The following is a 23,920-nucleotide window of genomic DNA, read 5'->3' on the forward strand; positions in this document are numbered from 1 at the left end:
TCTCTCCCACTCCTCCTGCCTTTGTGTGGAATGAGGGCAAAGAGATTTTTCTTGCTTTAAATTATGCAGCAACCCAGACCAGGTGGTGATCTTCCCTCATGCTCGTGCTTTTGAATCAACAAAACAGAATACAAGTGGATCGTGTTTAAGCTGCTTCAGAGGAATTGTGGGAGTCGAAATGGAAGTCCCCTTGGTTTCTGGGGTTGCTTCCTGATGAAGAGTTGATCTACAGAGCAATTGTCTTTTGCAACAATGTCCAAGTTGCATCATTGGGAAGTCATGATTTTGGATATGAAACTTCATGAATTACTCTTCAGTGCTCAAATCATAATTGACGTTAATGTGTAATTGATAAACAAGCTAACCCAAACAGTTCAAAAATATGTGCTGCTCTGGATTGTATTTCCTAATCCACAGCAAAGAAATTAAACCAGGAGGTCTATAGTGGTATATATATATATATATATATATATATATATATATATATATATATATATATATATATATATATATATATATATATATAGAGAGAGAGAGAGAGAGAGAGAGAGAGAGAGAGAGAGAGAGAGAGAGACAGACACTAACGAGACATTACAGTACTGGAAAGTTGTTAGGAGATGCTACTTAAAAGTATCCATACATAGTCTATAAAGCCTTATATACAAACTCCATCATAAAAATGAAAGTGACAATAACTAATACAAATTATTCATCATCTGTTTGGTCTATTGATTTGGGTTTTTTAGGCAATAGATGGCATTGAGGTTAATTATCTGGCCAGAGTCATGGGTGCCATTCTTGAAAGAATAATGTTCATGCTCCAGCTTCCCATATGTATAGTAACTTATGTTTAAGACTGTAATGATTCACTTAAAAACTGTGTCAAGAAAGGTCGTAAAATGGGGGGAAACTCACTTAACAACTGCCTTGCTTAGCAATGGAAACGTTGGGCTCAATTGTGGTTGTAAGTTGAGGAGTACCTGTACAAATCTGCTGGGTCTAGGAGAACTCAACACAGTCAACTCACTGTGGCTGATTCACCACGGCCAGCTCGCCACAGGACAAAAGTTACATAATATTGAAGAAATTTCAATAAAAATCCGTTCATTAAAGAACGGATGCAAAAGGAGGGACAAAATGAAATGTGAACAACACAAATTAAGAAAAAATGTAAATTATTTTAAATTAATAAATAAAATTGTTGAATTGTCCCGTGCCGAATTTTCCCATGGCAAATTGGCCGTGTTGAATTGTGGCAAGTTGGCTGTGGCGAGCTGGCTGTGTTGAGTTGCTATGGCAAATTGGCAGTGGTATGTTGGCCAAGGCAAGTTGATCATGGCGAGTTGTTCCATTCTGAACATGTCAGGTAGCTGTGAATTCTTAGAGTAGCAACCTAAGCATCTGGAGGAGGATAAGTTGAAGGAGGCTTGGCTAGAACAGTAAGAAGGAAGACAGTTAATCAGCTTTCATAAACAGTTTCCTTTCTGAATAGATCTTTTTGACTTCAGGTCTTTTTGAGCAATGCTTGTGCATTGTAATTTGATCATATCCATGTTATTCCAGATAAACCTAGGAAGTTATATTAGACCAGCTCAATACATTGTTCTCGCTCCTCCATTACTAACTCTGATGGCAACCAATGTCTCTCCAGAGAATTTCTGCAGACAATTTCTGACAACTTGCTTGGACATTTTACCTCTTCAATGTTAACTTCTGTATATTTAACATGCCCTGCTAAAATATGCAAATAACATCCATAGCTTAAGGCCATTCATAATGAACAAGATCATATCATGTGAATTTAACCCTTTCCTCCCTTGCTGCAATCTTAGTGAAAATCCCTCCTCTGAAACTGATATTTGCATTAGGGGGACCCCTATCAAATTTAGAAAATTTACTCTCCATATAAACTAACAACTTCAAAGGAGTCATTCTCATGAGCAAATCAAAAAGTCCAGGGTATGACCAGTGAAGCAACCAAGATGGCAAAAGGGCTATCCATCAGCATCCCCAAATAAGCTAAATTCTCTTAGGGGGCAATTATGGATTGCTTGGATTTTAGTCACTACTAGCACTGATGATGTTACCTAGTTTGGGTAAGAAAACAACCAAGCTCAGGGAGCTCCAAGGACTTCGCATTTCAACTCTGAGCTACAAATATTCTCCTTTATTGGTAGTCACTGTTTACCCAAACTTGAACTAATAGTATCAATGGACCTAAATAGTCTACAGCAGGGATGTCAAACTCAAAACCTGGAGCTGGATCTGGCCCATGGGGTGCTTAGATCTGGCCCACGGGGCTGCCCTGGAAACAGTGAAGGACCGGCCCACAGTGTCTCTGCCAGGGAAAACAGAGCTTGTGAGGGCCATGTGAGCCCTCCTGGGGTCCATTTTCACTGGCAGAGGGTTGCAGGAGGCCGTCGCAGCTGAAAATGGAGCCTGGGAGGGCCAAGCACAGCCTGCACAAACTCCATTTTTGTTGGCAGAGGGCTAGCAAAACAAACTACTAGCAAAAGTGGCATTTGATCACACTAGTGATGTCAAATTGGCCACGCCCCCCTGACCATGCCCCTGATGTGGCCCTCAATGAAATCCAGTTTGACGCTCCTGATCTAAAGTAAGGAAATAAAGGAGGGGATCAAAGGGTACACCTTATGCATTTTCAGGCCTTCCAAATAGATGTGCTATGATTCCATGAATAATATCAGCATTAGAGTTAAGTCAGGGTTTCTCAAATATGGCAACTTTAAGACATGGGGACTTCAACTCCTAGAATTCCCTAGCCAGCATGCTGGCTGAGGAAATTCTGGGAGTTGAAGTCCCCATGTCTTAAAGTCACCAAGTTTGAAAAAACATAGATTTAGAGCTTTTCCAATGAAGAAAAAAGACTGAAGGGAAGGCTGTGAAAAGTAAATTTCAGGAAGTGGGTCTGGCAACTTTGTGCTCAGTGCGCATATTTTTGCTTCTCTTCCCAAAGCATTTTAAATGTGGCTGAAATGATACTATTTCTCCTCTTGCTGTGTCAGGGCCATTCTATATTCTATGAATTGTTCATGCATCCCAGGCAGAAAACTTGATTTAATGCTGCAAACTGGATCAGGCATTCTTAAGGAAACCACTTTACAGTGACAGTAAGCTTAATTTGATACTTTGAATTCGCCCTAAAAGGAAGTACATTGGAATCGATTCTCCTTTCCTGTTACCCAACAGAAGGAGTCAATCCTTCACAGTTCCCTTTCCTGAAGTGGAATGATGTTGTTTCTTGGCTCTGGCCTCTTTTCTGACGAACCAAATAAGAGATAATTTATTGCTGCTACATTGAAACTTCTGCATCATTGGCTCCAACTTAGCATCATTGAAAACAACATAGTATTATCGCTAACTTGTGCCAATTCCAATAACTGTGTCTTAACCCAACAGGATAATTTAAGAGGAAGACATTAAAGTTTTAGTGGGTGCAAATGTCTCTCTTGCTAGAGGCAGCTTGGAACTACCTGGCTACCTGCCCATGCATCTTTTCCATTGTTATATTCCATTGAAGTGACGTACAAGACCAACCTTGTCTGGGTTTGGAAGGTAAGCAAGATTGAGGGATCCTTAGTGCTCTCTGAGCTTGGTTGTTTCCTTGCAGATGTTTCCTTGCCCAAACTAGGTAACATCATCAGTGCTAATAAGCAGGTAAGCATTAGTACTTGGCTAGAGACCACTAGAAAACCTCAGAATTGTAGATTAGATGTCAAAGTTAAAGCAGGGGTGAAATTCAGCAGGTTCTGACAGGATCTGGAGAACCAGTAGTGAGTAGTTCGGAGAACCAGCAAATACCATCTCTGGCTGGCCCCAGAGTGGGGTGGGAATGGAGATTTTGCAATATCCTTCCCCCAGGAGTGGGGAGGGAATGGGGATTTTGCAGTATCCTTCCCCTGCCATGCCCACCAAGCCACGCTCACCAAGCCAGACCACGCCCACAAAGCCACGCCCACAGAACCGGTAGTAAAAAAAATTGAATTCCACCACTGCTATCAAGGAACTGCATGGGTGTGTCCATATACTCACCTGGGGTCGACTAACTTGAGGGCACCTTTACCTGGTTTTTATAGCATTCCGGTTTCTTGTCATTGCAGGGCGTTTGAGCAGCACATGGAGCTATTTTGAGTCCTCCTTCTGCTGTCAAACTTGGTAGGCCTTTACTATAATTAGTATCTTTCTCCATGTAATCAAGTGCAATCCACATTCCATCACAGTCCACCTGTCCACTGAACCATAACTAAGCAACATGAATCAGAGGGGGGTGGAGTGGAGCTCCATGAAGGAATGTGTTGGACAAAACATGGGGGAGTTGCCATAGTTTTCTAAACTTCCAATTACCTTCCAAAACCCAAAAGAAACAGGCAGCCCAAGAGTTACCTAAGGGGGTGTGGGTACAATTGCTTAGATCCCCCCAATCATGCTTTTACTTTCTCATATGCAAATGAGGACTGAAAGAAAAAATTCTGCAGAAAACCTGGCATCTTGGCCAAAACTGATTAAGTCTCTTGGTGACATATATGATGAGGCAGTGTATGTAGAGATATAAACAAACCAAGGTTCCCCTTGCAATATGTCACACACACACACACACACACACACACACACACACACACACACAAACACCACTGCACATCCACATTCCATTCTGCTGGATTTAAGTTAACTGTAGCCTACGTATTTTCCCTTTCCCTCTCTTCAAGCCAAAAGATGAAAGCAATCTTTGCTGGCAAACCAATTCCAGGCAGCCTTTGAAAACAGAGCCCTCTCTCAGGAGACATTGCTGTCAGGGTATCACAAGTTACGGAAGGAGACAGATGGAATAGTTGGTTTGCTCTGTACCTCAGCATGCTGGCCAGGAGTGAGTTGCCGTTTGCAGTGGTGGCACTTCAGGCAGAGGGGATGGTAGTCCTTGCCGAGAGAACGCCTCCGCTCAGCTGTTAAGAGAGGGAAAAGATATGAATAATTGTACAACTCCAAGCCCCTCATTAATAGGAGAAGGTATGTGGAATGCAGCTTTGAACTGCAAAATTTCTTGCTAGAATTTCAGAATAAAAGGAGTTTTAATACAGAGGCAATACATTGACATTTTTTCCTTTGTTGAACCCTACCTGTTTCTCTTTTGTAATTTTTATCTTTGGCTCGCAACATATAATGATATCATTCTTATCTTTAACTCGTAGACATATTAAAACTGTAACTGTTTAACGCATTTCATTTATGTTGTCCATTTTCTTTTCTTCCATTCAATCATGTCTGATTCTTGAGATGGCCTGGAGAAGTCTCTGCAGTTTTCTTGGCAAGGTTTTTCAGAGGTGGTTTGCCATTGCGTCCTTCCTAGGGTTGAGAGAATGTGATTGGCTCAGGGTTACCCAGCTGGCTTTGTTCCTATGGCAGGACTAGAACTCGCAGTCTCCCAGTTTCTAGTCTGATGCTTCAACCACTGCACCCAACTGATTCTCCTGTCCAATTTAAGGGCATGTAAACTTTTAAGACTTTCAAGGACATATCCCCACCTGCTGTAATTGAGAAATAACTTTCTCTACAGAAGTAAAGTGTAGGCAAAATTTTAAAAAGATTCCTGAATTTTACACCTTTGCCATTCTATGTGTGCTGTGCAGCCTAGCTATGATAGTCTGCCAGCAACTGAGATTGCACAAAATGCAAAATGCCAGTCTGCAGGAGCAGGAAAGGGGTTGTTTGCAGCAATCCTGGGCCAAATGCCTCATTCCAAGAGGTCATAAGAATATGGGAAGGTCCCTGCTTAGCTTAGTCCACCATTCTGTGTCACAAGGTTACTAATTTTGTACATGCAGGTGGAGTACACACAGGAGGGAATAACTTTCTCTCATAAGAGGCTAGAAAGCCTCCCCCAAAGCCTCCAGCGTTTGGATGATATAGCTCAGGATGTCAAACTCCAGGCCCGCAGGCCGGATCTGGCTCGCAATGTGGTCGGATCCAGGCCATGGGGCCGTCCTCGTAAGGGGAAGGCCCGGTCTACCCAATGCAAAGAGGAAATATGCCAGCAGTTTGGGGAGTGGCGTCAAGCTGGCCACACCCACCCAGTTGACAACGCCCACCCAGTTGGCCACACCCACCTGACATTTTGCTTCTCGCTTCTCATCCAATCTCTGAGCTGAAATCTTGAATGAGAAGTGAAACGTCTTCAGAGAAAAACTAGAAAATCCTATTGCCTCTTAAAAAAGAACCTTTGGGACAACCATGACCTGGATGACTGAGAAACTCCATAGACATAAAGCAACAGTATTTTACTTAAATTTGTTGTTATCAATAGAACTTTGAAGCTCTGGTGCTGTTAGTGAATATATAGATCCATTTAACCGTGGTTTTTTTCTTTCCTACAAGTGCAGGGTCCACTATTTTTCAGATTGCTTGCTATAAGAATTGACTGACCGGTTTGTCGTTTGAGTCTAATTTCATGAACTGAGAGAATGCGACTAGCTCAAAGTCACCCAGCCAGCTTTCATACTTAAGGTGGGATTAAAACTCACAGTCTCTTGTCTTCTAGCCTTCTCACCATTACATCAAACTGGCTCTTGTATTTAACCATTTCTACCTAAGAATTACTCACAGTTTTTCCATCCTGTTGCCATGTAGGAGCATTAAGCTGCTAATGCCAAGCTCTCTATTCAGGCTTCTTGCAATTTTAGAGCGGGGACGGGGGTAGGGTTGAATCTCAGAATAAAGCCTTTGTATTTGATGCTTCTTTCCACCACTAACAGAATCTGGTGTAACACTCTTAATGTAGTTGTAAGCTGACTGTAGGAAACCTAGATTCAAAGTACTGCTTGGTTAGTAGTAACCACAGAAATGTGGTTTATGTGATATATAGTGCTTTCAATTTAGGAACAGATTCTGACAATAGCATTCATGCATTACATCATTTCTGAAGTTCAGAAAAATGTATTTTGAACATATTCATTATGCTTTTGAATATAAATTTTGATGAACTAAGTTTAGGTATGCATCAGAATCCTTTTTTTTTAATAGTAAAGAGAATAGTCTTAGGTGCAGTATCTGTGAATGATCACACTTTGAAGTCTATGAACTGGCCAAGCCACTTTGGCACTGCAATGCTTAGACTCCACCTAACTGATCTCTAAAACTCTGCAATGGATAACTGTCCAGATTTAACTCTAGCTAAGGACCATTGTTTTAATTGGAAAGGAAAACCCTGATTTATACATGCAAAGAAACCACCGTGGTAACCATTTCTAATTCTAATTCTGGGCAACGTTCATTAAAATGCTCAAAGGATGAAGGTATGAGGAGTGAATGAAAGAAACAAGCAAGTGCTAAAGTAAGAAAAGCACAGCAAAATCAGGAGTCACCGCAAGAGCCAAGAGTAAACTGTGTTTGCAAAAGACTTAAGTCCCAACCATAACCCACAATGCTTTTCACTTTGTTTAAGATGACTGTATTATGTATGTGCAACCAGCTTGCAAGCACTGAGAAGTTTATGGGGCAACAGCGCTATCCAGATTTTATTCTCTACCAAGAATAAAATGTCTCCATCTTTAACAATCCAAGCAATTTGTGTTCTTCATAAAATCTATTACAGATATTTAGAGGATCCTTCTAAATATCTGTAATAGATTTTATTTTTTTTTTCATATTCTTTTATTATTAAAAAAAATTAACATACATAACATACATGAATCATAATATATAATACATAACAATATACACAATACAAATAATCAACGAGTGCTCCCCCACCCCTCGGGATCATTTCTGCTTCCAAAATCTTAAAGCTTCTTCTGGTGGTGGTATCCCCCTTCCTCCAGAAAACACATATATTAGGAACTATTTCCAGATTCCATTGAATTCATTTACTTTCATTATGCCCCTCCTTACTTTAATATTACAAGACAATTTATCATTTATGGCAATGTCCCATACTTCCTTATACCATTCTTTCAAATAATAATAATAATAATAATAATAATAATAATAATAATAATAATAATAATAATAATAATAATTTTATTTCTATACCGCTCTTCTCCCGAAGGACTCAGGGCGGTGTACAGCCTATTTAAAACACAAGACAAACATCAATTTAAAATTTAAAATTATTAAATAAATTTGACTCCATTTAAACAATAATCACCTCATGTCTTCCAGTTCCTAGAAATCATTAACCTTGCTGCGGTCAACAAATTTGTTATCAACTCTTTTGTCTCTTTTTTACATTTTATATCTTCCAATAGTGAGAGTAATGCTACCTTTGGTGCCTCTTCTACCTTTATTCCTACAATTTCTTCAATCTCCTTAAACACCATCTTCCACAATTTTTACACAAATTTACAATCCCACCACATATGTAAATACGTTCCTTTTTCCCCACAACCTCTCCAACAGTTATCTGAATAGTGCTGATTCATATTGCTTAATCTAACCGGAGTTAAGAACCACCTCCATACCATTTTATAATAATTCTCTTTTATTCTTACTGACATATTTCTCAACACTCTTTGTTGCCAACTATTGACCAACGCATTAAGAGATGACGGGGAGATAGAAGGGATAGGTAAAATAAAACTAAATATGTTTGCTGATGATACATTGTTAACAGTTAAGAATATAATAGATAAGATGGAAAAAATTGGATGGCATCTAAAAGAATTTGAAGAAATAACTGGATTAAGAATAAATTGCTCAAAATCTGAGTTGATGCTGTTTAATTACACTAAAAGGGAAGAGAAGGATTGGGAAGGGAAGCGAAGCGAAATGAGAATTAAAGATCATATTAAATACCTGGGAGTTAGAATTACAAAAAATTTGGAGAGTTAGAAAAGGAAAATCTAGGCAGCTTAAAGAAGGAGATTTTGGAAAGTTTGAATAAATATAATAGGTTGAATTTATCATGGTTTGGAAGAATTGCTTTAGTAAAAATGAAGATTTTAGCAAAGATCAATTTTGCTTTTAGGATGCTACTAATAAAAATATCAGAATTAGAGTTAAAAAGTTGGCAGAATATACTGAATAACTATTGTAATGGGAATAAGAAAGCGAAGATAAATAAAAATAAGTGATATCTAAGCCAAAAAAAAGTGGGTTTAGTACTCCCAAATATTAAATTATATTATGTCTCTAACAGGCTTAGACATGTTATAGAGGCAATTTTAGGAATAGGAGAATTGGAATGGTTGGAAGATAAATCTAAAATTAAAACCAAATTAGAATGGAAGCTGGAAAATATATTTTTTATAGAAGGTGGAAAGAAATGGGTGGAAAGCATAAGTAATCCTTTCCTGAAGTTTCATTGGGAAATTTGGAGTAAATATAAAAGGAGGTTGCTTCCGAAGAACTCTCCATTATCATCGGTAGTAATCTTGGAAAAGTTCCCAGGGAATTTGAAGAATAAAGTGAATACAATTTTAAAAGAGAAAAATAAAATAAAACTAAGGGAATGGTTAGGAGGAATGAGGACACGTGAGGAATTGGAAGAGGTTCTAGGAGGTAAACGATTGTCTTGGTTAAATTACAGCCAAGTGGAACAATGGACTATAAATTGGATAAGAGAAAATGGAGAGTGTAGAGAGTTAACGAGGTTTGAGGAATTAATTGAAAAAAATGGAACTGTAAAGGAAGAAAATAAAGGGATAAAAGGCTTAATGAGTGGAATTTATAAAATATTGTTGGAGGAAGAGGAGAGGGAAAATTTAGGAAAGATGGTATGGGAAACCGATTTGAAGATACAAATAGGGCAACAGAGTTAGGACAGAATTTGGCAACAAAGAGTGTTGAGAAATATGTAATAGATTTTATGAAGAACACAAATTGCTTGGATCTATTACAAATATTTAGGGGATCCTTAAAAAGGGACACAGTGGCTCAGTGGCTAAGATGCTGAGCTTGTCGATTGAAAGGTCGGCACTTCAGTGGTTCAAATCCCTAGTGCCGCATAACGGGGTGAGCTCCCGTTACTTGTCCCAGCTTCTGCCAACCTAGCAGTTCGAAAGCACATAAAAAATGCAAGTAGAAAAATAGGGACCACCTTTGGTGGGAAGGTAACAGTGTTCTGTACGCCTTTGGCGTTTAGTCATGCCGGCCACATGACCATGAAGACATCTTTGGACAGTGCTGGCTCTTCGGCTTTGAAATAGAGATGAGCACCGCCCCCTAGAGTCTGGAACGACTAGCACATACTTGTGAGGGGAAGCTTTACCGTTACCTTTTTAGAGGATCCTCTTCTGGGTCCAGTGCCTTTCAGGTAGACTGTGTTGGACATCAACTTAAGCCAGCTGTTCTACAATTTTTTGCAAAGCTGTATAGTTAGGACTAAGATCTGTGGTCGCACAGTGGTTAAAATGCAGTACTGCAGGATAATTCTGCCAACTGCCACCAGTTCATTCCTGACCAGCTCAAGGGTGACTCAACCTTCCATTCTTCCAAGGTCGGTAAAATGAGGGCCTAGACTGTTGAGGGAGATACACTGACTCTGTAAACTGGTTAGAGACTGCTGTAAAGCATTATGAAGCGGTATATAAGTCTAAGTGCTATTGTTATTGCTATTATGCCTTTGCAATTTATCCAAACTCAGAGGGTTTATAGTATGTTCTTTGTCTCACTGAGCCTTGGAGGGGAGGGGAGGACAGAATATATATATGTAATGTATACGTTATATGGGGTAAATTATATGGTTCGGTTAATGAGCTTGAGACAAAAGCAGGACTGCACCAGAGTTGGGAAGGAGATGTAAAGGTTGTGCCTGATTGGTCTCTGTTTATCACCCCCAGCAGACATCTCCCCTGCCTTTAGCCAATATATTAAAATTTAGCCAATACATTCGAAACATAGGCAAGCTTTTATTGACAATTATTTTTCATAGAGTTTTAAAACCTTAAAGAAAAAGGTGAAAGAAATTCCATCTGTTTCCTTCCAGGTTATTTTTAGCTTTCATCCTATGTGCCTTCCCTTGGTAGGTACTGTCTCTGATTAATAATGGAGGCATCTGATACTGGAAATAAATCTGTCAGCGTTTTGTCCCATCACCTCCCTGCAGGATGCACTGGGACTTATTAAATGCATGATGCATCAGTCACACTTTAAAACCACCTCCTTCCCCCCACCCCCCCCACCCCATTCGTTCAATTGCAGGCAATGCTGCAGTCCTCTATATTCAGCACCACGCGTTCTCGCCTTTGGGAAAAGGCTGCTCTGCACAAGCTAAATGTTGCACTGCCCTTGTCGAGGTGAAGCATTAGTAAGCATGCGAGCAAATGCCCTGAAGAAAAGCTCTTTCGCAACGAGAGTCTGCAGAGGGCTCCACTTCCTATCAAATAGAATCAAATTCAGAAAGCAGTGCAGCAGCTTTGCTTCCACAGCACCCACAGACACCATACCTTGATCCCAAACGGTCTCTTCCGGCAACAGGGAGAGAGGCTGATCTGGGATTGTTGAACTATTTTCAAGTCTTTTTTTTTTTTAAAGGAAGTTACAATGCAGTTGGAAAGAACAGCATGTTAAGGAAGGGCGTATGTGTGAGGACAGAGAACCAGCAAGTTGTGCATGAAAGTGAAAGCATATTAAATAACTGCCTTATTTACCATTTACCTCAGGGGTCCTCAAACTTGGCAGCTTTTAAGACTTGTGGACTTCAACTCCCAGAATTCTCCAGCCAGCTAAAATTCTGACTGGCCTCAGCCTCATCTATTTTCTGCCTCCCAAGTCCCAGCTGATCAGGAGGAAATTGAGATTTTGCAGTATCCTTCCCCTGGAGTGGGTTGGGAATGGAGATTTTACAGTATTCTTCCCCTGCCACGCCCACCAAGCCATGCCACACCTACCAAGCCACACCCACAGAACCGGTAGTAAAAATTTTTGAAACCCACCACTGATGTGGTCCCTTTACTTTGGTGTCACTGTCAACCAGAACCTGAACAAGCTGCCATTTTGGTTATGTGGGAACTGGAATTTAAATTTACAATTAAATGCCTGTTAAATTGAATAAAAAAATAAATAAAGGTGGTTTTAAATTTGTGTGATACATTAACCCCAAAAGACTATGATGGCTATATATGACATACTTATTAATGAGCTTTATGTTTTAGTATATTGGGCAAGCACAATGTATAAAGAAGACAGAAACAACACAGGAACATCCAGAACTACAATGGGACAACCTGGACCACACCATGCTTCACATTCTTACTACAGCCACAAATATTGTCCCTAAGAGTTGCTTTTTCAATCAGCTTTTCCCAGGTTAAACTGGTCTACAAAAAAATAAAATCTCGAGACTGAAATAGGAAGAGATTGTTCTATTAGCACTATACCAAGTTGCTGTCCCTTTTGATGCATTAAGACTAGAAGTGCTTAAGACACAAGAGAGTCAGCATGACATAATCACTGCCAGGAAGTCAAACTATCTCAGGGTTGTGGCCCATCAGCAGCCTGTGCAGTTAGTTGCTGATTCTGACAGTGAGGAGGCTGGTGTGGCACTCGAGTCGGACAATGAGGAGGCTGGAGAAGATGTGACAGAGGCGGGGATTCAGCCAGGGCCTTCAGAACCTCTAGAAGCTCCCATAAGTGAAGAGGAAGAAGAGGAGGAGCCTCTTCTCGATGCACAAGCGCGCAGAGCTGCGAAAAGGCAGGAGTGGCTCCTCAGGAGGAGGTCTCCTTGAGAGTAAGGCTTGGGGCTAATTGGCCATTCTCCTAGCCTATTTAAGGAAGGACGACGACTGATGTAATTTGCAAGAAACAACTTCGTTCAAATTCCTTCGCGTCTTGATTCAGAAAACGTTTGATTTGGCTCTTGTTTCTCTCTTATCAGTTTTCCTGCAAATTGCTTCTGGGCATTCTGCCAACGACAGTAAGATTATGGTTATCTGAAATACTGTGCCTCAGAATTGAGTTATTATTCTTTGAATTCTTGTCAGCTGTTAATGAAGTTAAATTAACAGCCCTTGTTCAGAAAAGACTGATTTATTGTACCTGTGTCGAACAACTACTAAGAAATCTCATTAGTAATCTTTAATTAGTAAATTAAGGTTTGTACAGACTTTGTGTGTGCTGCGTTCTTTGGGGTCCATAGCTGGGGCAGAACACTCAGATCACTGATTCTTCTAATTCATGATGGTCCATCCAATTTTCCAAGGTCTTAGGCAGCAGTTTCTTCTTTTGATTCTGCTACTTGAGCACCTGCTACTTTCCTACAACAGTCCTAAAATCTAACTAGTAGGGTTTCAATCTGAAGATTTAGTGCAAAGATAAATGATCAAATTTTCAGAGCATCTTCTGAAGCAATATTTAGAGCTGTCTAATCAAATCAGACACCTTCACGTTGATTTTTATTGAATGTCTTTCACAACTGAATTTGCTTGAATCCAATCAACCCAATGCAGATCAATTCCAAGTGTCAAATCAAAATTGATTCAGTGCTTCAAATCAACTCAATGATCCCGGTAAATTGATCCGAAATGAGCACAGGACAGCCACCCCAGCTGACGAAGCAACATGGCCCCAGGGACAACAGTGTCAATATTCTTTTATAAATGGCAATGAAATTTGACTTGTGAATCTGACATCATTGAAAAGAGGTTGGGACATTCAACATTCCCGATACTTTAAGGAACTTGAATGCCCATCTAAATACATTCAAACAAATAAGCACATATATACTGTCAGAGAGCCAGTAGGGGTGTAAAGACTACTCAGTATATTATACTAAATTCATAGGTATGCAATCAATGAAGTGAACTTCAGGGTCTTAAGAAATAAAGTCCTTTCTTTAAATCCAAGATAGCTAGTTTGTAAAAAGCTGGGAGAGGCAGAGAGAGGGGAACCTTTGGAATTCAACAAATAGCATCCCACTCAGTTGTAATACTTTGACAGACTTTGAAAATAAAACTGATGATGTGTTGTGGCCCGCCAGTGGCCTGCGTGGATTGTGGCTGATCTCGACAACGAGGAGGCTGGTGTGTCATGCCAGCAGTCTGTGCAGCCGGCGCTCGAGTTGGACAGCGAGGAGGCTGAAGAGGATGTGGTGACAGAGGCAGAGACTAAGCCAGGGCCTCCAGAACCTCCAGAAGCTCCTTCAAGTGAAGACAGTGAAGTGGAGGAGCCTCTTCTCAATGCTCGAGCAAGCAGGGCTGCCAAAAGGCAGGAGTGGCTACTCAGGAGGAGGTCTCCTCGAGAGTAAGGCTTGGGATTAATTGGCCACACCCTTAGCCTATTTAAGTTCGCACACAGATAGCAAACATTGCTGGAAACAACGTTTGGTCCTACGCAGTGCATTTTGAGAGTGAGTTTTTTGTTACAACTTGGTTTCTGGGCTGATTGCCAACCCTTGTCGGACTTTGTTTAATCTCTGTAATTCATAGCAGGCTGATAAGGACATTGGTGGTTAAAGCCTGCATTTTGAAAGGGGTCTGTTTGTATTAAACGGAGTTTTTGGAGCTGTGTGTGTGTACTACACTTCTTGGGACCCGTAGCTGGGGCAGAACATGTCCCGGAAGCTATTCTCCAAGCTCGGGGACAGAATGAAAGCTGAGCTCCTGCTGGATTTTATTATTTATTTATTTATTTTATTGAATTTCTATACCGCCCTACTCCCGAAGGACTCAGGGCGGTGAACAGCCACGAAATAAAACACATACATATAAAAATTTAAAATCGAATAAAATGAATTAAATAAATTTGGCTGAATTAATACCCATGATTTAAAATACCCATATTTTAAAACACATTAAAATTTAAAATTTGCACTTAAAAGGGAGAAGATTTAGGCGAGGCCAGCTTGATGAAATAAAAGAGTCTTCAGCTCGCGGCGGAAGTGCGCAGATCTGGAATCCTCCGTATCTCTGGGGGGAGCTTGTTCCAGATCGTCGGTGCCCCCACAGAGAAGGCTCTCCCCCTAGGGGCCAACAGCCGACATTGTTTGGCCGACGGCACCTGGAGGAGCCCTCTCTGTGGGAGCGTACTGGTCAGTGGGAGGCTATTGATGGTAGTAGGCGGTCCCGTAAGTAACCAGGTCCTAAGCCATGGGAAGGTGGTAACCAGAACCTTGAAGCGCACCCGGAAGACCACCGGGAGCCAGTGCAGCTCGTGCAGGAGAGGTGTTACATGGGAGCTCCATGCCGCTCCCATAACCACCCGCGCGGCCGCACTCTGCGCCAGTTGGAGCCTCCGAGTGCTCCTCAAGGGGAGCCCCATGTAGAGAGCATTACAATAGTCCAGACGAGAGGTGACGAGGGCATGAGTGACTGTGCGTAACGAGTCCCGATCTAGAAAGGGACACAACTGGCAAATCAGGCGAACCTGATGAAAAATCCTCCCAGTCACGGCCATCAAGTGCTCTTCTAAAGACAGCCGTGAATCCAGGAGGATGCCCAAGTTACGAGCCCTTTCCATGGGGGCCAATGATTCGCCCCCAATAGCCAGCGATGGCGCCAGCTGACTGTATCGGGATGTCGGAAACCACAGCCACTCGGTCTTGGATGGGTTGAGCCTGAGCCCGTTTCTCCCCATCCAGATCCGTACGGCCTCCAGGCACTGGGACATCACTTCAAGGGCATCGTTGGGGTGGTCTGGGGTGGAGATGTACAGCTGGGTGTCGTCAGCGTACTGATGGTACTTCACCCCGAAACCACGGATGATCTCGCCCAGCAGCTTTACATAAATGTTGAACAAAAGGGGCGAGAGAACCGATCCCTGCGGCACCCCACATATAAGGGGCCTCGGGGTCGATCTCTGCCCCCCTGTCAACACAGACTGCGACCGGTCAGAGAGAAAGGAGGAGAACCACCATAAAACGGTGCCTCCCACCCCCAACCCTTCCAGCTGGTGCAGCATGATACCATGGTCGATGGTATCAAAAGCCGCTGAGAGATCTAACAGGACCAGGACAGAGGAACAACCCCTGTCCCGAGCCCTCCAGAGATCATCAACCAACGCGACCAATGCCGTTTCTGTGCTGTACCCAGGCCTGAAGCCCGACTGGAACGGATCCAGATACGTTTGATAGAGATTGATTTTCTTTGATTATGTGTTGTGGGTTTTTGGAGGAAGGGCATTCTTATGTTTGGTTTTTTTATTAACTTGTAATTATTTGCAATCTAGTATCTCTGGGAAGTGGGCAGCCTATAAAGAGTACAAAGAAATAAAGCCCTCAGGATGGAAGAATGTCTCAGAAGGGAGAGGAAGAGGAACCTGCAGGAAGCATTATGTCTTTGAGGGATAAACAAATATCCTCTTACATTAAAGATGTTCCTCTGAATAAGGAGGTACGCCTAATATTGAGTTCAAACTTTACTGAGCTCACCTTGGCCATAAATGCCAGTTGGGTGACTTTGGGCCAATCACTCTCTCTCTCTCTCTCAGCCCAACCCAACCCACCTTACAGGGTTGTTGTTATTGCAAGGAAAATAGGAGGAGGAAGGTGTGTTGGATATGTTCACTGCCTTGAATTATTTGTAAAAATAATAAAGTCAAGAAATAAATAAATATTGGGGGATTTGATTATTCGAAGCATATACTTATGAGTGTGTGAGGAGTATACTGATCGCCTGATGACTTGCTTGTATGATGCAAAATTTCAGACATCACAGAGTGTCTAGACAGCCTGGTGGGAGATGCTGGGAATAAGCCAATGGATGTTGGCATCAGTTATGTAAAATATAGGTCATTCTGAAAGGAAATGTTAGGTTGTTTATTAGGGTGCTGAAATCCAGGTCTACCAAGCTGGTTTTCTTAGAGAAAAAAAATACCTGCATAGCCTGAGAACACGGGTTAGAGCTCTAAAACCTCACGAGGGGCAAATTAGGTTTGCAAAAAATGAATGGGTTCCTCTTGGATCAGGGAGGTACTAAATTGCAGGGGTCCATTTAAAGGGTGGCACAGCAGCCTTTAAACAGATTCATGAGGATAGGGAGGGCAGGCAAATCAGGATGCAAGCACTTGATTTAAACTGGTACAGAAAAGAGGGGGTTAAATTATGTGCTTTTCTAACGGTTGTCTCAAGGTGAGACAATGTAGATCTAAGAAGTAAGTGTCGCTGAGCAAAACAAAAAATAAATAAATAAAACCCCACAAAATCACAAGGGTAAAAGTGCACTCCACAGATCTAGCAACCACTGCAGAAACTGGATTAATAGAAGTCATCAACTGGGCCAGGGTTACCTCTAGAAATAAGCTATAGTGGAAAGACTGGAAAAGAAGTATTAGAGGTACAATATGTCAAAGAGTACACAGTATCCCATGAAGTAAAAAAAAAAAAATTACAAATGGAAGGAACCCTTCTGCTGAATCATTGCAGGTCTCTATATTCAACCTTCAAAAGCAAGCCAGTATTATTGATAGTACTTTTCACTAAAGGTAAAGCTGACCACAAATGGAAAATGAATTCATCTGACATAGAAACAATGGGTGATGCTAATCAACCTCATACAGGTTGGAAAAATGAATGTTCTGAATGGGGCAAACAAAGTAAATTTCCACATAGCCTATGAGTCAATAAAGGGAGATGTAAAATGAGATTTAATCCTAAATAATGTCCAGAATCTTTTTTCCAGACTTATAAGGTAGAATGGTAACCAGTATTCTGTATCCCTTAACAAATCTCAGTAGCCACATTTTACTTCGGAAGAGTAAACTCCTCCCTCGTTCTCCCCAAAAACTGTGGATTGAAAAAAAAAGGAAAGTTGTAGTTGTAATGTTGTTACCTTTGACTGTGCCAAAGAGAGTGGGAAGCTGATGCCTTTTTTCTTTTTCCCCCTCACATTACACTATACCCCCTCTTTTTCCTTTCTCTTTTTCCTTTTCAATGTTTTTTTTATTTCTATTTTATACTTCGATAAACTAATTAAAAGTTTTAATTTGGAAAAAGGGGGGGGGGGAAAGAAAAGTTGAAAGAGAGATTCAAGAACGTCCGTTTGTTTCATAATGGTTGCATATTATTCAAAAACACAACAACAGAATCTGAATTAGAAATTACTGTATATCTCAAAACAATAAATATTCACTAAAGTCCAAGAAAAAAAAAACAGAGTCCAAGAAAATACTAAAATGATTAATGAACAAGATCAGAGAAGTCTGCTCAAACAAGAACAGAAATGACCATATGTTCTGGCAAGTTAGATATGCAAGCAATGCTAAAAGATGCAAAACAAACAAACAAAATCTATGAGAAGCCCATAATAGAGTCTATTAAGAAAAACAATAAAACAAAACACACACACACAAACACACACACAGTACTTGGAATAAAAAGAGGGGTCCAGAGAGTTCATTTGGCCATTGCATGTTACAGGCACTTAAAGAAGAATAAGGAAATAATCCAGAAACTGAATTCTTTGCCTCAGGCTTCCTGCTGAGGTTGTAGGATGGATGGGTGTGCCTGAGTTGGCTTTTCTGGAGGAAGTCAGTTGAACTGAGGCAAATAAAGGTAATGAGAGCTGAGGTTCTAAGCCAAATTGACAAACTAAAAATAAATAAAACCCTGGATCCAGGCAGTTTCCACCCAAGAATTTTTGAACAACTTGGATATGAAATTGCTGATCTTTTCATAAAAATATGCAGTCTCTTTTGAACCTTGGAATTTGTTTCCAAGGGCTGGAAAATAGCCATGGCAGTTCTGATTATTATTATTTTTTAACACAGAGATGAAGGGATGAATAATAAAGCAAATTGTAGGTCAATTCTCTTCTGGAGAAGAATGGTTGAAAGTTTTACAATATTAAAGAAAAAAAATAAGCAAGTACAAAAAAATATGTCTCACTAGAAAGTACCAACATAGCTTCTGCAAAGATAATAATAACTTGATTATACATTATACACAGTCTACCCATACAACGAGATTCACTTAACATCCAAAGCCCAGGTCCAACACACATAACAATCCCCAAACACACCCCTACCCAACACAAATTCCCCACCCCTAAACCACCAAACATCCACACAACAGACCAAGTAATGCTGTCCAACAGCTCACTGATAGTGGCCCTTTAGTTCATTGTTGAGTCCAATTATAGCTCTTGTCTCACTGATCTTCTAGTTGTTATTGAGAATATTGACTAGCAGGGAGACAAGGGTGAACCAACAGATGTTGTACACTTGGACTTTCCAAAGTCCAAGTGTTGTAAATTCCTTCATCAAAGGCCTCTGAGGAAACTCAATTTTCATGGCATGCAAAGACATGGGCTCTGATGGATTTGGCTACAAGAAGCACAAAATAGAAACAAATGGACAATCCTCACACTGGAAAGACATGCAAGGTGGGGTCCCTGAGAGATCCATTAATTCAAATCAATGTTTTTAAAAAATTATATATAGTGTAAATGATCTGGAGTTAAAGCTGAGCAATGAGACGCTATGTTTCCTGATGATACACCAATCAGTTCAGGATAGTAATCTTAAAAGAAATTGTAAAAAGTAACAGAAGTATCCCTTCAAATTCAGTGATGGCAAATGCAGTTTAATTGAAAGGGTATAAAGTTTACTTATATATTAGTGGATTCTGACTTTGACCAAGAAAAGAAACTAAGTTATGGTGGACAATTCAGTGACAATATCAGTCCAGGATGCAATTGCTATAAAAAGGGAAATCCCATGTCTGGAATCCTTAGATAGGATTGAAAACAAATCTAACACTATAATAATCCTTGTACAGCTCTGTGATAAGATCAGGCTCGGAATTCTGTGCATAATTTTGGTCATTTCACCTTAAGAAGCATATGATAGAGATAGAAAGGGTGGAAGAAGTTGGCAATCAAAATAATTAGGGGGTTGAAGAAGTTCGCACAGAAGGTAAGAATACCGCAACTGGAGCCTTGGTAGTACAGTGGTCTAAGGCACCCTGTTATTAAGCTGGTTATTAAGACCAGCTGCCTGCAATTACTGCAGGTTCGAATCTCGCCAAGGCTCAAGGTTGACTCAGCCTTCCATCCTTTTTAAGGTAGGTAAATTGAGGACCCAGTTGTGGGGGCAATAAGCTGACTTTGTATAAATATACAAAAGGATGAAGGCTATTGCTGAGCACTTTGTAAGCCGCCCTGAGTCTCCGGAGAAGGGCGGCATATAAATCAAATTATATATATAAAAAACTCTTTAGTCATTGATAAAAGAAGATAAAGAAAGACTTGCTTGATGTATATACAATTATACAAGGCACAGATAATGTGAATAGTGAGTTTCACTCTCTCTCTCTCCCAAGTTCATTTATTGAAAAGAAATGCAGGGAGATGTGAGACCAACAAAAGAAATATATATATATATATATATTTTACATAGTGCATACTTAAACACTGCAATTTGCTGCCAACCGTTCTGGTACTGGCAGCCAGTTTCAAAGGTTTTGAAAGGGCAGAGGACAAATTCATGGAGAATCAAGCTATCAGTGGCTATGAATATTGATGGCGGTTTATTATCTCCTGAACAATAAGCTGGGTTGTTCCAACAGTGGAACAGAGCAATCATTCAGGCATCTGAACTTCCCAAATATGCCTAGTTGCCCATTATGTGACATTAAATTCTGCATTGGATGGGCTTATGGCCTGATCCAAGAGAACTCTTGTAATTTTATAATGATTCCAATTGGGTTAGACCCAATTTGCACTGGTCTACTAAATACACTAATTAGAGATATGTCCTAGTACCAATTATATGAACATAGGCTTGCACAGTGTTCCCTAACATCAGTATTCTGTCAGCCTTCATCATGTTCTCTCTCTTTCTCTCCCTTGACAACATGGAACATCATGTTGTAAGAATTATTGAGATTATTGAGAAATTTTTGAATGCTTGACATAGTTGGTAAGTTATTATGTGTGATAACTTATCATCAACAGCAGTAAGTAAATTCAGACAGCAAATTTACATATTATCCTTAGATACTTTTCAACACGCGTAAGAATATTTGAAAGCTGCAGTTCTCCACAAACTCTTCTGACAATCGGTCCCATTAAATGTAATAGGGTTCATTCCTGAGCATTTATTTATTTGTTTGTTTGTTTGTTTGTTTGTTTGTTTGTTTATATGCATGCATGCATGCATATATACATACATACATACATACATACATACAATTTAGAGGTTGACTGACTCCAAATGATTCTGAGTCAGGGGTGGGTTCTACTTATCTTTACTACCAGTAAAGATAAGAAACTTCTGCGCATGCGCAGATGACCCATGATGCCGTCGTGGCAGGTGGGCGGAGCCTCCCGCTGGTTTTACTACCAGTTCTATAGAACCGGACAGAACCAGGAGCAACCCACCACTGTTCTGAGTGACTTACACTTAAAAAACAAAAATGATAAAAAATAAACCAGCCATTTCAATTCTAAGAAGACAACTTCTCTTTAGCAAACAAGACCAGGGACTCAGCCACCACCCTGCCCCAAGGAAGGGAGAACAAACATGTTTTCAGTGACTTTCTGACTGTCATCAGGGTAGGAGCCATACTAATCTCTGGAGAGATGCTGTTCTGACGTACAGGCAGTCCTTGAGTTACAACCATAATTGAGCCTGGCAATTACAATCATAAATTGTGACAGTGGTAAAGTAGATCATCCAATATTATGACTTTTTTTTGAAGCAGTGACTAAGCAAATGTGGAGTGATCTGCTTTACAACTGAAGTACCGAGCTCAATTACAGTCATAATTTGAGGACTATCAGTACAGGATTACGCTGGAGGTCTTAATACTACTATGGGTTTTTTTTTTTAAAATCAGGATTATTTCTTAGGAATACATATCGCACTGACCATTCAGGAATTAGAATGGACTGAATCCCTGTCAGGATTACATGAGACAAGAACGGTCTTTTGTAATCCTGTCAGAACTGATGAAGCTTCTTGGATGAGAAGTGAAACATCTTCAAGGAAAAACAAAGAAAGTCCAGTTGCCTTTTGGGACAGCCATGACCTGGATGACTGAGAATCTCCATAGACAAGAGAGAAGAACCTTGTGTAAAAAAAGATACCATTATACCATTATACCATTATAACCAAATATTGTTCCTCAACATATATCATCTATGCCCTCCTACTTATGTTCAATGCACACATCACTAAACTAGAGATTATTTATGTGCATGCTGTTCCAGATCCTTTCAGACATCGCACTGGTTTTAATAATATATACTGTTCTAAATCATGTTAATTGACAATGTTTAATTTTAAATTTCAAATTTGGCTTGGTCTTTGCAATATAGGCTGAGAAAAGCTTGGCTGAAGATTGTAACAAAAACGCTATATAGAATAATTCACCACTCAGGTTTTCACTGGCTAATCACTTTTCTTTTAATGACTTGGTATCCTATGAAAAAAGTGTCAATGGTCATAAAATACTGAAATGTGAAAGAGACAAAATATTATAAAGGAAACAAGTTTGACATTTACAAATGATTAAAAGGAAGTGTTCCCTGAGTGCATTTTTCTGCATTCAAATGGCTAATATCAATGGTCAGTTCAGTTAATCTCTACTTCTTTTCACTCCTCACCACCCTAAATATTCTCCTGTCACTTTCCTCCTAGTAAAATCAAAATATTGGCAAGCCAACAAACTTCTTGAGGTCATGTTGTGCCCATAAGCACTTATTAATGGAAGGGATTTCACAGCCAGTGCTCATATACACACAATCATTTCTGACAGCATTTAGAATACCATTAGTAGGACGTCAGTATTAATTACTCCTGCTCAGAGTGTTTACTTGACCAAACAACATAGCAGTTATTAACAGGGGTAATGACTACTGCAATGGTAGAGAACCCATGTGTGGGATTAGTGATATGAAAATACTGCTGGTGGTAGCCATTTCTATAACCATCAAGACTGAATTACTGCCAATGATTTAGGAACGGAGTCAATAATGTCCATACCTGCAAACAGGTGAATTCTATTAGTTGCAATCCTAGCAATATTTCTTAGTATGCTGCACTTTCATAACTTTGTGAGGTTGCTCTCAATACCTTTGTTCCAAACAGAATAAAGGAGTTGCAAGGGACCTTGGAGGTCTTCTAATCCAACTCCCTACTCAAGCAGGAGACCCTTTACCATTTCAGACAAATGACTGGCCCATCTCTTTTTAAAAGCCTTCAGTGATGAAGCACCTACAACTTCTGAAGGCAAGTTGTTCCACTGGTTTATTGTTCTCACTGCCAGGAAATGTCTCTTTGGTTCTAGGTTGCTTCTCTCCTTTAGTTTCCATCTGTTGCTTCTTGTCTTACCTTCTAGTGCTTTGGAGAATAGATTGGACCCCTCTTCTTTGTGGCAGCCCCTCAAATATTGGAACACTGGTATTATGTCATCCCTATGTCCTTCTTTTCACTAGACTAGACATACCCTATTCCTGTAACTGTTCTTCCTATGTTTTAGCTTCCAGCCCCCAAAGGATTTGAAAACATGAAATGCAGATACTAGAAAGAATTATCCTGAAGAGTCCATCAAGGAAACCATGGTATGTTACTGGGAAATGGTTCATCTACCAGAAGTTTGTAAGGATTTAGTGACATCTAATTTAAATAAATATCATCAACATATAGCCTAAGTGCAAATCTCTATCTGATGAATCTTTTCCCATCACCCCATGTTGTCTTTTCCAATCCAGTGCCTTCCATCATTCTTGATAAGAATTCAATATATCTGAAGGACACCAGAATAGGAAAGCTGATGTACTATAATTCTTTACCAATACAATTTCCACTACATCACAATAAATTCTCCATCTTGCATGTTGAATTATGGCTCCCGATATATGGAAACTACAATAGAGAACTTAAGATCTAAAGTGGCAACTCTTCCTTTCCAGATACCTCAGCAGAACCTCAGGGATAGCAACAAAAATGACAGAAAATTTTGTACAAGACCAGAATTTCAATAGTAGTAGTCATTGAGTTACAACCATGCATTTAGTGACAGCTTGAAGTTACA

The 23,920-nt window shown here is 40.2% G+C and overlaps 1 protein-coding gene across 1 annotated transcript in view; it reads right to left on the minus strand.

Annotated features, from left to right (window-relative positions):
* LOC139310323 (cysteine-rich protein 1-like) overlaps positions 1-23,920 on the minus strand; it is a 53,628-nt gene that overhangs the window by 13,440 nt on the left and 16,268 nt on the right. Inside the window, exon 2 of the mRNA XM_070934481.1 lies at positions 4,867-4,961. Coding sequence (XP_070790582.1) covers positions 4,867-4,961 — 95 coding nt within the window. The remainder of the gene's footprint in view (positions 1-4,866; positions 4,962-23,920) is intronic.

This window comes from Pituophis catenifer, unplaced genomic scaffold, assembly GCF_029215685.1.
Source record: "Pituophis catenifer annectens isolate HBS135680 unplaced genomic scaffold, rPitCat1.0.hap2 SCAF_2, whole genome shotgun sequence".
NCBI classification, from domain to species: Eukaryota; Metazoa; Chordata; class Lepidosauria; order Squamata; family Colubridae; genus Pituophis; species Pituophis catenifer.